Genomic DNA, 12,968 nt, shown 5'->3' with positions numbered 1-12,968 from the left:
TTATTATGGATAACTTCATTTTTATTCCATGATCTCAGTATTTAGAGGTTGGATTGGTTTGTATAACTGAGTTCCTCAAATTTTTGTCTCTTGAATTGTCAATAGGACTTACATAATCTCATAGGTCTGCACATTTACATAGGGCAGTCATTAAGGCATTAGAACCTTTAATGTAGACATCTCAAATATGGGGGCCTATATGGTCATGAAAATTCCAAGAAGATATTGAAAATAAAATATAAAAATCAAATTTAAGAGCTTCATAATAATTGTACTTTTAATATATCTATCTGCATTGATAAACTGTATTCACTGTTGAAATTGGTTCCATTCTGAGCAAGATAAACACCTCAGGGATATGACAGGGGCAGAAGAGGAGCTATCCATTTTCTGAAAATTCCTCTGAATTCCTGATAACCCAGTCTAATGCTCAAATGTTATATGACTGGATTAAATGGCACACATTCCTTTTTACTTAAGAGACATTTTTGGTGGGAGAAGGGATTGAACTTTGGATCTCTCCATAGTTCTGAATAACGGGTTTCATTTTCTGATTGTTAAATGTTTAATGGGCTTTAATTCAGTCAAAAAAATGGCCTTACCTTGCATTTGTGGGACTGAGGGGAGGGGGTCGTCTGTCTTCTCTCAGCTGAATATATTTCATAACTCTGCACCTCACAAAACCTCTGAAAGAAGCACTTTATAGATAGCAAGTAGAGTGTTTGCATATATGTTGCCATCTATCTAAAAAGTCAGTGTGGAGGCCCATCTTTTTTAAGTTCAGTGTGTATACTGTAAGTGCTAGAACTGCCTTTAGAATTCTAAGGAAACGTTTTGCTTTCTCTTTACTGTTATTGTCTTTTTATTGTATTTTGATGGCAGTGTAAATTTGAGTCCCTTTATTTCAAGAGAGCGTGAACAGGAAAAATCTTGGCGCCCGATTCATTTTTAGTAGGAAAATGCAGCTCTAGTTGTATTGAGCAATTACAGTGCTGTGCACTTTATACACACATTTCATTCACTTAATCCTCACAGCAACTCTCTGAGGTTGGGTGGTATCATTCCCAGTTTACAGAGGAGATAACTGAGGTTTGAGCTGTTATTTAACAAAAGTCCCACAAAGAGTAAGTGATGAAACTGACATTTGAACCCAGTTCCGTCTGCCTTCAAAGACCGTGCTCTTCACCACCATGCATCTTGGCTTCTAAGAAAGAATAGATTAAAAAGAAGCATATACCTTACATTAAATGGTTACAGAAATCTGACTTCTATACTCTTCTGCCTGCATGAAGTCACCCTATAAATGTTCTTCAGTATTCTTAAAATAACTTGAGTTTAGTTCAGCCCAGTTGACGCGAGAGTGAATGTGGTGGCAGTGTGCATTGTGAAAGATCAAACCAAGGCCAGTTTGTGCTGCACCTCGTTAGAGATGTTAAGCCCTGAATGTCACTTCTTCAGAGTGGCTTCATCTAGTTATTCTGATCACGTATCATTATCATTCTGTCCTCAAACTGTTCTGCACCATGAATCATTCTGACCGTGCATTAGTGTGTTTAAGAGACTAAATGGATCTGTCTCCTCACTTTACCTAAATTAATGTCATCCCTACCCCCCAGCCATCCCCTAACTTTAAGTGCAGTGTAGCCATGACACTTGGCAGTCCTTGCTGGATGGTTCTGAGCCCCAGTATGCAGTTCCTCCTATTATCTAGAGCCTTTCTGAGAGGGCATTGAAACATGTATATCACCATAGGTAAAACAGATAACCAGTACAAGTTTGATACATGAAGCAGGGCACTCAAAGCTGGTGCTCTGAGACGACCCAGAGGGATGGGGTGGAGAGGGAGGTGGGAGGGGGGTTCAGGATGGGGGGACACATGTATACCTGTGGCTGATTCATGTTGATGTATGGCAAAAACCACCACAATATTGTAATTAGCCTCCAATTAAATAAACAATTTTTTAAAAAAAGAAATCCTCATTCACATTTGTTGTTGGTTGCTCAGTCATGTCCAACTCCTTGTGACCCCATGGACTGTAGCCTGCCAGGTGCCTCTGTCCATGGGATTTTCCAGGTAAGAATACTGGAGTGGGTTGCCATTTCCTTCTCCAAGGGATCTTCCTGATCAGGGATCGAACCCACGTCTTCTGCATTGCAGGCATGTTCTTTACTGCTGAGCCAACAGGGAAGCCCTTATTCGCCTACTTATTTTCCAGCCATAATGTGCAACTCTTCGCTCCCACCTTATCTGCTCTCCTGTACTCCCTCCTCTCCAGCCATACTGGCCCTCTTGCTACTCCTCAAAGACCCTCAGGGTGTCTTCCCTTCAAGGCCCTTGTGTTTGCTCTGCCTTCTACCTGAAAAGATCCCCTAGCTATCCTCACGGTTCATCCTCTAGTCCCATTTGCTGCTGCTAAGTCACTTCAATCGTGTCCGACTCTGTGCGACCCCATAGACGGCAGCCCACCAGGCTTCCCCATCCCTGGGATTCTCCAGGCAAGAACACTGGATTGGGTTGCCATTTCCTTCTCCAATACATGAAAGTGAAAAGTGAAAGTGAAGACGCTCAGTCGTGTCCGACTCTTAGCGACCCCATGGACTGCAGCCCACCAGGTTCCTCCGTCCATGGGATTTCCCAGGCAAGAGTACTGGAGTGGGGTGCCATTGCCTTCTCCACTAGTCCCATTTAGGTTTCTTCAAATGTCACCTAGTCAGGGAAGCATTCCTTGACCACTCTATAACTCCAGTGTTCTCCCCTACACCACTTCCCATCCCCTTTAGTCTGTTTCACTTACATTACTTACCACCCGTTACCATCTGACATACTATTTATTTTACTTGCTAATCTGTATTTCATGTATGCTTCCCACTAGAAGGTAAACTTCATGAAAGCAGGAATCTGCAATGTTTACTAGGCTGTTCCAGTCTCTAGTGCCTGACACACGGTTCACACTGAATAAATATTTGCTGATGGATAAGTGGTCATTTTTTGTAGTAATAGCTAAACACTAACTCCTTAATACCTGTTTTGTCAAATCTAAGATGCTATCAGTTGTAAGATAAATACTTGTTAAACTGGGAGAGGCCTACTGTTCTCAAAAATGTGAAAAAAAAATGTACATCTTAGAGTTGATATGCATCAGGCACTGTGGAGAGTACTATTCCTGCATTGTAACACCTACCATTAATCCACTGAATGCATCTGGGATTCAGAGCCAAGCCGTAAGCATGCTACCATTACAACCTCCCTTCAGTATGACATACTGCTTCTTGTGTCCTCTTCAATTCCAAAAACAAAAGTCTGGCGGCTATGATTTTCCACTTTAAGGCAGACAGTATTTAATATTCATGTTTCCTTCTTTTTAAATGCTACATAGCATAGCATGGCAGGTATATCAGAGAAGAATTTTCATCCTTGCTCTTGACACACATCAGGGTGATAAGTAACTTGGACAAGTTATTCAACTTCTCTAAGCCTAGGTTTCTCCATTTGTAAGATGGAGATGGTACTGCCTTCTACTTACTATCTTGTAGGGTTTTAAAGGGAATTAAATAAGATAATGCCACCAAATTTACAAAGTAAGCTCACATAAACATGAGCTTTTAAAAAAATCATATAGGTTGGAATCTTCTTCCTAAAGATGATAGATGTCAAATGTTTAGACAAGATCATGGAAAGAGGAAGTGAAGAGAGAATAGGGCTGAGATAAAGCCTTAAGGAGCAGAAATCCACTCAAACTAGGTTATAAAAAGAGCAACGAATTTTGAAGTGATTGTATAAGTCTCACAGAATCCAGTTGAAGAAGTACATTTGAGACTCAGGAATAGAGTTAAATTATAAAGCTTCAACTGAGAATAAACAGGTGATAACTACCAAGAAAATTTAGAAAAAAAATGAGTGATAACTTTACTGCATTTATTAAGATGTGTTACAAAGCTCAGATCAAGTGTTAGATGGATATAATAATAGACCGACAATTTAATGGACAACATATATACACACACTGTATTTGGTATTTGATAAAGATGGTCCTTTCAGATCAGTGGGAAAAGACTGGAACATTGAAAAATGATGCTGAACTACTAGGTTGATTATTTTTGGGAAAAATACATTGAGACCTACCTCATAAGTACCAGTACTTCTATCAAAATGCCACCACACACAAAGATAATCTACAAACAAGGGAAAATACTTGGCATCCTAATTATGACAAAGGGTTAGGTTAATATCCTTACTATGAAATAAAAGCAAGGTGAGTATTCCATGAGTAAACTTAGGACATGAATAAATCATGACAGAAGAAATACAAATGGATAAGTAATTTCAAAAAAATACTCCATCTTTCTATGTAAGCAAAGAAATGCAAATCAAACTAAGATCTTTCAAACTGGTTAAGATTTTTTAAATGATTATATTTACTATTAGGTTTTCTTCTTGTAGCTCAGCTGGTAAAGAATCCACCTGCAATGCAGGAGACCCATTGGGAAGATGGAGAAGGGATAGGCTACCCACTCCAGTACTCTTGGGCTTCTCTGGTGGCTCAGCTGGTAAAGAATCTACCTGCAATGTGGGAGACCTGGGTTTGATCTCTGGGTTGGGAAGATCCCCTGGAGAAGGGAAAGGCTACCCACCCCAGTATTCTGATCTGGAGAATTGCAGGGACGGTATAGTCCATGGGCTCGCAAAGAGTCGGACATGACTGAGTGACTTTCACATTCATATTTATTCTTGGGTATGGTACAGAAGACTCTGCACACTAATATTGTTGAGAGTGAAATGAAAATTTGAAAACAATCTAAATGCCCAGTGAGAACTCCTTAAGTACAATAAATTGAAACACTGACATGACAGAATTTTACATGACCATTTAAAGTTACATTCTCAAATAATTCAGATATGAGACAGTGTGCCCTACTGCTAAGTGAGAAACAGATGCAGGAAAGGAATATGTACTGAGTTAATCTGTTTTGGTAAATAAGTCTCTATGTAATCTGTAACTGCTCTGCCACCCAAAAAGTACTTCTCTCAATTCCTATACCTTCCCGCATGTGGGGTGCAGAGCCCACCATAGAAGGGATCCAAATTTGAGTCACTACTTTTACAGTTGAGGAGGCTTCAAAAAAATATGTACCATACTGTGTCTTGGTGTATATAAATATGTGGTTCTATATATACCTAAGTATGTGTGTGTGTAAAGTAAATACATTATAAACAGTAGTTACCTCCAGGTTTGGGGATTGTACATGGTTTCAATTGCTTTTCCTGCTTCTGTTTTGGTGAATCCAGTTTACTTTGATAGTCAGAAAGGGCCTCAGGAAAATAATTTCCCAAGAGAGTGAGTTATGAATCTCCTTGGTTCTCTCTTGCATCTTGCTCATAAATAAGGGTTGACTCGGTGAGAGGACAAAGCCTCCACTCCTGCCAGGTATCAGGGCTCTGCCCTCATTTGAAACTTGTTTTTATTAGAGAAAACTTGAACATTGCTCACTAGTCTGGCTAGCTGGCATGTGCCATGCACTGGGCACAGCTCTCACCTGCAGAGGGATGCAGCACACCTATCATGGAGCAGTCTTTTGTTGCCTCCTGCAACACCTGCCGGAGAAGGCAATGGCACCCCACTCCAGTACTCTTGCCTGGAAAATCCCATGGATGGAGGAGCCTGGTAGGCTGCAGTCCATGGGCTTGCTAAGAGGCGGACACGACTGAGCGACTTCATTTTCACTTTTCATAAATTGGAGAAGGAAATGGCAACCCAATCCAGTGTTCTTGCCTGGAGAATCCCAGGGACAGGGGAGCCTGGTGGGCTGCCGTCTATGGGGTCACACAGAGTCGGACACGACTGAAGTGACTTAGCAGCAGCAGCAGCAACACCTGAGTGGGGCTTCTCCCCATCCCAACACTTACCACGCGCTGCCTGCAGAGGCCCCCGGAGGAAGGGTCAGCTTGGAGCCACTACTTCTGCAGCTGTATGAGACACAAGTGTTCATGGCAAGGGGCTCTATGGAGGTGGGGCAGGGAGCATAGCAGCCACCCTACGCTGCTCTGCTTTCTGCATCGCTGTCCCTGTAACTTTCAGCAGGCTGACACCCCTAGAAGCCATGTCCACACTCCTTCCAGCACCTTCTTTTGTAGCATCAACACTCCACAACAACCAACCCTGACTCTTTGGCCACCTCCACTCACTTCCCTCTCCACCAAACTGGCTCTATGATTCAGAGTCCTTCCATTATAGTCAGATACATCCAGCAAGGTATTGACAGACCCTGTTAACTGCTAGTAACTGGTAAAGGTACAAGGTTGAGGTTCTGATATAGCAGAAAGGGCATGGAGTTCAGTGCCAGGCAACTGGGGTTAGAACCCACGCTTCACCAACTCCCAACTAAATGACTTTGGGTAATTTACTGAGTTGCCACATTTGTTAAAATGGGAGTAAAACCTCCTTGAAGCACTATTAACAGAGGCATCTATTATACCTATACTTTATAGAGCTGTCACCAATGAGAATAATAGCCATACAGTGTCACATGGTGGCCACTCTGTGGTATGAGAAGTCACACCATGGGCACCCTTTATACCCATTACCCCAGCATCACAGAGATCCTAATGGTGGGGGAAGGGAGCCAACACTTTTTGGGGATCAGAGAAATTCAGTAGCTTGTTTTAGGTTACACAGCTGGTAATTGGTAGAGCAGGTGTATGAGCCCAGTCACCCAGGCTCTTAAACAAATTACTGCCTTTACCTGCGTGTGTCCAGCTTGGGCACAGCCAACTTTAATGATTCTGGCCAAAGATTCATGCAGGTTGCTATGAAAAAAAGTCACCCCTGAAACATTAGGTGATTATATTGAGCTACAGAAGAGTTGTACCTGGAGAGTCTGGTTTCTTACAGTTCTACAGACATTCCAATGGACATCAGAGTGTGTTGTGGAGCCTTAAGTGAGCCAGCCATGATGAGATCCAGGGTGATTTGTTCCCATTACACTATGGGTACAAACAAAGGTTCTCAAACTTTAGTAAGCACCAGAAACACAACTTCTGGAGTCAGGAGGTCTGAGGTAGAGCTTGAGAATTTGCATTTGTGATTAAGTTCCCAGTTGATCCTGATGCTGCGGGTTCAAAAGCCATGCATTGACAACCACCAGATTAAAATGTACTATAATATTCCCATCTCATCTGTGTCCTGTCCTCCCAGAATTCCAGGGAGTAATCAGCATACACAAGTGTATCACAAAACCAGCCTCCAACCCAGAAAACTTAGCTTTGTGATGATGCCCTCGACGGTCCCCTTCCTCCCCAGCACCCTCCCGAATAACCAAGGCCTCCCGGTAACCAGGACCCTGGGAGCGAGGACACTGGTGGGGCAGCTTCATGTCTGTTCTCTGCCCCATGTGTCTACACCAAGCAGGGAGCCAGACTTGACCCCTTTTGCCTCTGGAAACATTTGCCACATTAGCCAACTGGCTAAGCCTGGCTCTTCTCCAGAATCCTGAGCACCTTGATGGGACTGTGCATAGGAGGGAGGGGAGAGTGCCCTGCAGGGCAGAAATTTCTGCTCGAGGCACTTCTGGGAGAAAGGGCCTCAGGGAAATGGCTTCTTGGTGCAGATAGGGAGGCTGGACACATCCCAGCCTAGGCAGAAGCCCCCTCCTCACCTCACCTCACCTCTCCTCTCGTGCCCCATGGGCCCAGGACTAGCAGAGAAGCCCACCTTCAAGGACACGGACAGTGAGGGGAGCAGGCACAATCACAATGGACTGAAGGCCCCACGGAAGTCCCTCCCCCCAGTTCTTGAGTAACTCACAGGAAGAGGAGGGGCCCTTCCATAGTGAATGAGATGGAATTCTCTAGTCACCTCAATGGGATGGAGGGAAGAGGCAGATTTAAAACACCACTGCTGAGCAAACCTGCCCCTCGGTACACACAGCACAGAAGACACAGCAGGTAAGTGAACACTCTATTACTAGTTAGAAGCAGAAAACCTCTGACAAATGCTGATCCTGGTGAGCTGGAATCTCTTGGAGGAACTTGAGGACGCCTCTTGTTCAGACTGGAGCCTGAACTGACCTCCAGCCCCTGGGTGGACCCTGGCTCCCCTTGGCTTGCAGCAGCTGCCTCAGGGAAGCAGAGCGCCTGAAGACACCAAGTGGACGAGAAGGACCCAGGGGCATTCTCAAGAGTGCCTATCCCAGTCCAGTTCTATTTTTTTTTTTATTTTATATTTTTTTTTCTTTTTGGCTGCACCCAGCAGTATGTGGGAACTTTATTCTCCGGCTAGGGATTGAACCCGGGCCCTCTGCAGTGGAAACATAGAGGCTTAACCACTGGTCTGCGGGGGAAGTCCCCAGTTCTATTTTTAATTTAGTTCAAGAAAGCACAATTCATAGCACAATGCCTGTCCTAGAAAATACATGTTATTCTTCATCTACTCTTGACTGAAAAAGGGCTTGGGATGGGAGCAGCCTGAGGCTGAGTGTGGAGCAAGACAACCCAGTGGTCTTTTAGAAAACCAGGGAAAGTTGCCCTTCTCAGGGGGGAATCAGCAGGAGTATGAGAAAAGTACTGCTGTACTTTTGTGAGGCTACATTCCCAATATATGCCCCTGCTCATTTATTTCCACTGGGATTAATGTGATAAGCAGTTCAGTCATTCAAATTCTTCCATGAAAGTCTGATTTTGCTCCCAGAATTGTAGAAATGAATCTTGACTTTATTTCAATTGGATTTACTTAAAAGCCACACTATATGTAAGGCAAAAAAGTCATACCTGATATAATTGATATGCCAAATTAGGCTCTCTCCTGTCATGTAGCCTCTTTCACCCAATTGAGTTAAAATGTGTGCACCAGATAACAACATACAGTAGTAATTACTAGTACATGCTAGGCAATAACTGCTTGTTCAATGAATTAATGAATGCAATTTGACAAACATGCTAAATCCCTAAAATCTACTACTACACTCCCACCCCTTTGAAACTTTGTCATTCATTAAGCTTAACAAAATCTTGTCTGCCCTCCCTTGTTAAAAGATGTGTGTCAGAATATCTTCTTTCCTCTGATTCTTCATTCTTTTTTTCTGCTCCAGCCAGCTGAGATCTCACTGAGGCGAAGGCTGCTGAGAGCTGGAAGGGCATTTCGTGGTGATTCACACATAGGGAGCTGGACTTCCTTCAGTCTCAGATGAAGATCCTGGAGTTTAGAGACACAAAGAACAGGCCCAAACCAATGAATGTTATAAAAACAAATCAAGGAACAAATATGAACATGGCTGCAGTATACAGCATAACGAGAGTATTCTCAAGGAAAAGCAGTGTTCCTAGAATAAAACTTATCTTATGTTCTAAAAGCACAGTTATTCTCAGCCAAAGACCTGGTATCATGGGAGAGAGGGGCTAAGAAGAATACAGGAAGGAGAAAAAGAATGTTTAATCACATCAGCTCATATACCTTAAGGTGTCAACCAATCGGTAGCAGCCATCAACAGTCTACCACCTGTGAATTTAAATGCCATTGGAGAAATTTTCCTTTAAAAATTAACATATTCATTAGAATCTCATCTTTCTTTGAAACAATACACATATATACACGTATACATGTATAATATGAAAGTAGGGAAGAGATCCATATGTAGAAACATATTGTTGTGTTAAAATGGTTATGGGTCATTGGTAGGATAATGAAAATTTTTGTTTGATGGATTTTCAAATTTTTTATGATGTAAATAAAATTTTTTGATCAGAAGCAGACCTCCAGAAATTGATTTCTCTTTAGAATATGTCTCCATTCTTTTTCTACATCCCTGAATCCAGTGAGGAGCTTCTTTGGGGCAAGACTTCCCACCTCAGTTAGTATCTAGATTTTTTGCATTCATCGCAAGCCAAACATCAGGAAAAGTTAATCCCATTCTGTACCTTAGGCAGTCCCAATCCCTCCTCCTGAGGATCCCTCTTCCTAGGGTTTAAAGGCTTTCTTACCATCTGGAGTCCTGGGCATCCGATCCTGAGATTGTTGATACATTGGGTCATCTTGGAAGTGCCCCACAGAGTTTCCGAAGTGGGGACCTTCCCCTTGGCCTTCGATCCTCTGGTCCCACGGCAGGGCTACCTCTTCCTGGGACACAACTACAGGCCACATAGCAGGTGCACACATCACCGGAGCAGGCATCTGGGGGGCCGGGTATGCTGCTGCTGTGGCGGCAGCTCCTTTGGCTTCTGAGAGTACCCTAGGTAGGGGAGGTGGTGGGTATGGGAATGGCATGGGGTATGGCATGTGCCCTGGGCATGGCATGGGAGCTGGGGGTTGAACAACCTGGGCCCAGGGACCCTGGGCCCCCTGCACGTACTGCACACCGCCTGCCGAAGCATACTGCGCCTCCTCCCTCTGGGCCTCCAGCTGCCTTCGCTGCGAGGTCGCGACCAGCAACTTGTTGCGCTCCTCAACGGTCAGGGGCCACGTGTCAGCCCGGAGCTGCGGGGATCGAGAGCTGACTGCTCTCTGGGCCTCCATCTGCCTTCGCTGCGAGGTCGCGACCAGCAACTTGTTGCGCTCCTCAACGGTCAGGGGCCACGTGTCAGCCCGGAGCTGCGGGGATCGAGAGCTGACTGCTCTCTGGGCCTCCATCTGCCTTCGCTGCGAGGTCGCGACCAGCAACTTGTTGCGCTCCTCAACGGTCAGGGGCCACGTGTCAGCCCGGAGCTGCGGGGATCGAGAGCTGACTGCTCTCTCGGCCTGCAGCAGCTGCCCGCGCAGGGCCTCGCGCTCGCTCAGCGCCTGTTGCAGGTCTTGGTGCGTGCGGCGCAACTGCACGATCATCTGCTTATGCTCCTCGCGCAGACGCTGCAGCTGCGAGGCCAGGGCCCAGGTGGCCGTCTCGCGCTCCTCCACCTGCTCCTTCAGCCGCTGGACGCGGCGGGCCTGCTGCTCTCGCTGCCTCGTGGCCACCCGCACGCTCAAGGCCAGCGCGCTCCAGGCACAGGCCCTCTTGAGGTTGAGAGGTATATGTATGTCGGCCAAGACGGACTGCAGCTCGTCCTCGATCTCATTCCAGGGCCGCGAGCGGTAGGTCACGTAGAAATCTGGGCCGCCGCCGTTTCTGAGTACTTCTTGGTTGATGAATGTAACTACGTCGCTGTGGCGAAAACCGCTCCTGGGATCTTCGCCGTCCAAGGCCATGACCTCCGCGGCCTAGTCTGCAGAGATGCAGCAGGTCTGGTGAGAGATGGCCGCTAAACCGATCCGCCTCTCGGCTCCTCACTCAATCCTCCTTCAGCCCTAGCTCAGTCCTGGCCTCTTTCGCCTCCTTCCCCTCACACCCACGAGTCCCCTAACGAAGAGCGGTGTGAGGAGTGGCTCCTCACACCGCGTGACTTATCAAAACTGTGGGCTTCGAGTGAGGCTGCAAGGCATGGTGGGAACCCCCGTCCTCGGCATGGCGCCTCCCGTATGACGGGAAGTGGGGCGCCTGCTCCTGGATCCACCGCGGACGCACCTACCTTGGCACACCGCCCCCTGCAGGGCGGGCTGGCTAGTGACTGCAGTGTGTCGCACAGTGAATTCCGGTTCCCAAGAGATTCTAAAGCAACCGGATACTAAAGAATTTCAAATCTGGGAGTCATTTGAGTGGGCCGGGCGCGGGGGTCGGGGGTTGGGGTGGGGTCTTTTGGTTCAGCGCCCTCTCGCTTTACGTCAGCCGTTATCTCACATTTTCTATATGGTTTCAAGCTGTCTATACTCTTCCCTAATCCTAAAGTAGACAGCCTTGGACTTCAGCTAGTCAAGAAAATCAAGTGGTTGAGACATGAAGCCCCTTGGTTTTCCTTGCTGAACCCTATCTTCAAGCTCTAGATCCCAGTTCCTCCTATTCCTTTTTTTTAGGGACTTCACTACGTCTTCCCACCGCTCCCCCCACCCCCACCCCCACCCCACCCCACCCCACCCCCACCCCCACCCCACCCCACCCCACCCCACCCCCACTCCCCGTATTTCCTGCATCTCAGCCAGGCTGCACCACCCCTGTGCTACTGGGTATTTTTCTCCCAGACAGTAAGCCTGTTCAGGTTCCCTATGTGCTTGGAATAATTTCCTCCCTCTAACCTATGTCCTGGACTTTCTTTCTTCTCATTAGAATAGTCTATACTAGGTCCAGAATAGTCTATACTAGGTCCACTTCGCGGTGCTCCCCTTACCGTTCAACCTGCTGCACTTCGGTTTTCACTCTACAAAAACTTGAGTGAAAAATCTCTGATAAGGTCACCAATAGTCACTATCTCACTACAAAGCAAGTGGATACTTTGATAGTTTTTATGTGTTTTTTTCAGTAGGCTTTGAGCCTTTTGACCATTCCCTCCTTGGCACTCACTCTATGCTGTCTTGCTTTCTGTGACATCAAATTCTTCTGATGCTCCTCCTGTCCCTCTGGCTTATCTTTCTGTTTCTTTCAACTGTTTGTTCTTCTCTGCCCACGGCTCCAAAGTTAGTATTTTCCCAGTTTTGTCTTCAGACCCCTCCTCTTCATTCTATATGTTCTCCTTGAATGATCTTATTCACTCCTATACTGTTATTTTATTTTCTCTGAACTTCAACCCCATCGGCTGTAAAATGGGAATATAGGTAGGATCTACCTTATAAGGTTGTGAAGATTAAAATGTTTAGAATATGTTAATTCTTATTACAATGATTACATAGTTGCTGCTAATAGAAGTCATAATAGTGGTGGGGTGATAGTTTTAACAGTCTATGCCCAGTTGCAGCCCCAGATCCTGTCTGGTTATATATATGCACATATATGTAGAGAGAGAGCTGATTTATAATATGATATTAGTTTCAGGTATATAACATAGTCCTTCAACATTTTTATAGATTATATTCCATTTATGGTTATAAAATATTGGCTGTGTTCCCTGTGCTGTACAATAAATATATCCTTGTAGCTTATTTATTTTATACATAATAATTGGTACCTCTTAATCC

The 12,968-nt window shown here is 45.3% G+C and overlaps 1 protein-coding gene and 1 long non-coding RNA gene across 2 annotated transcripts; one reads left to right on the top strand and one right to left on the bottom strand.

Annotated features, from left to right (window-relative positions):
- Positions 1-5,756: 5,756 nt before the first annotated feature.
- On the top strand, positions 5,757-9,740 carry LOC123331955. The gene is made up of 2 exons (XR_006548772.1): positions 5,757-7,942; positions 9,085-9,740. It is a non-coding gene; the product is annotated as an uncharacterized LOC123331955 (long non-coding RNA).
- LOC102393767 (mediator of RNA polymerase II transcription subunit 15) lies at positions 8,327-11,856 on the bottom strand. The gene is made up of 2 exons (XM_025276443.2): positions 9,974-11,856; positions 8,327-9,188 (listed from the first exon to the last, which is right to left on the bottom strand). The coding sequence occupies exons 1-2, from the start codon at positions 11,169-11,171 to the stop codon at positions 9,145-9,147; spliced, it is 1,242 nt and encodes a 413-aa protein (XP_025132228.2). The 5' UTR covers positions 11,172-11,856; the 3' UTR covers positions 8,327-9,144.
- Between the last annotated feature and the right edge of the window lie 1,112 nt (positions 11,857-12,968).

The sequence above is a fragment of the Bubalus bubalis genome, chromosome X (assembly GCF_019923935.1).
Source record: "Bubalus bubalis isolate 160015118507 breed Murrah chromosome X, NDDB_SH_1, whole genome shotgun sequence".
NCBI classification, from domain to species: Eukaryota; Metazoa; Chordata; class Mammalia; order Artiodactyla; family Bovidae; genus Bubalus; species Bubalus bubalis.
Note: the sequence above shows the minus strand (reverse complement) of the source record. Positions and strands in the feature narration are given on the sequence as shown.

Coding starts and splice junctions, on each gene's coding strand:
- LOC102393767 (XM_025276443.2), bottom strand. CDS start 11,171: ATGGCCTTGGACGGCGAAGATCCCAGGAGCGGTTTTCGCCACAGCGAC. Junction 9,189..9,973: donor GATGCCCAGGACTCCAGATG/GTAAGAAAGCCT, acceptor TCTAAACTCCAG/GATCTTCATCTGAGACTGAA.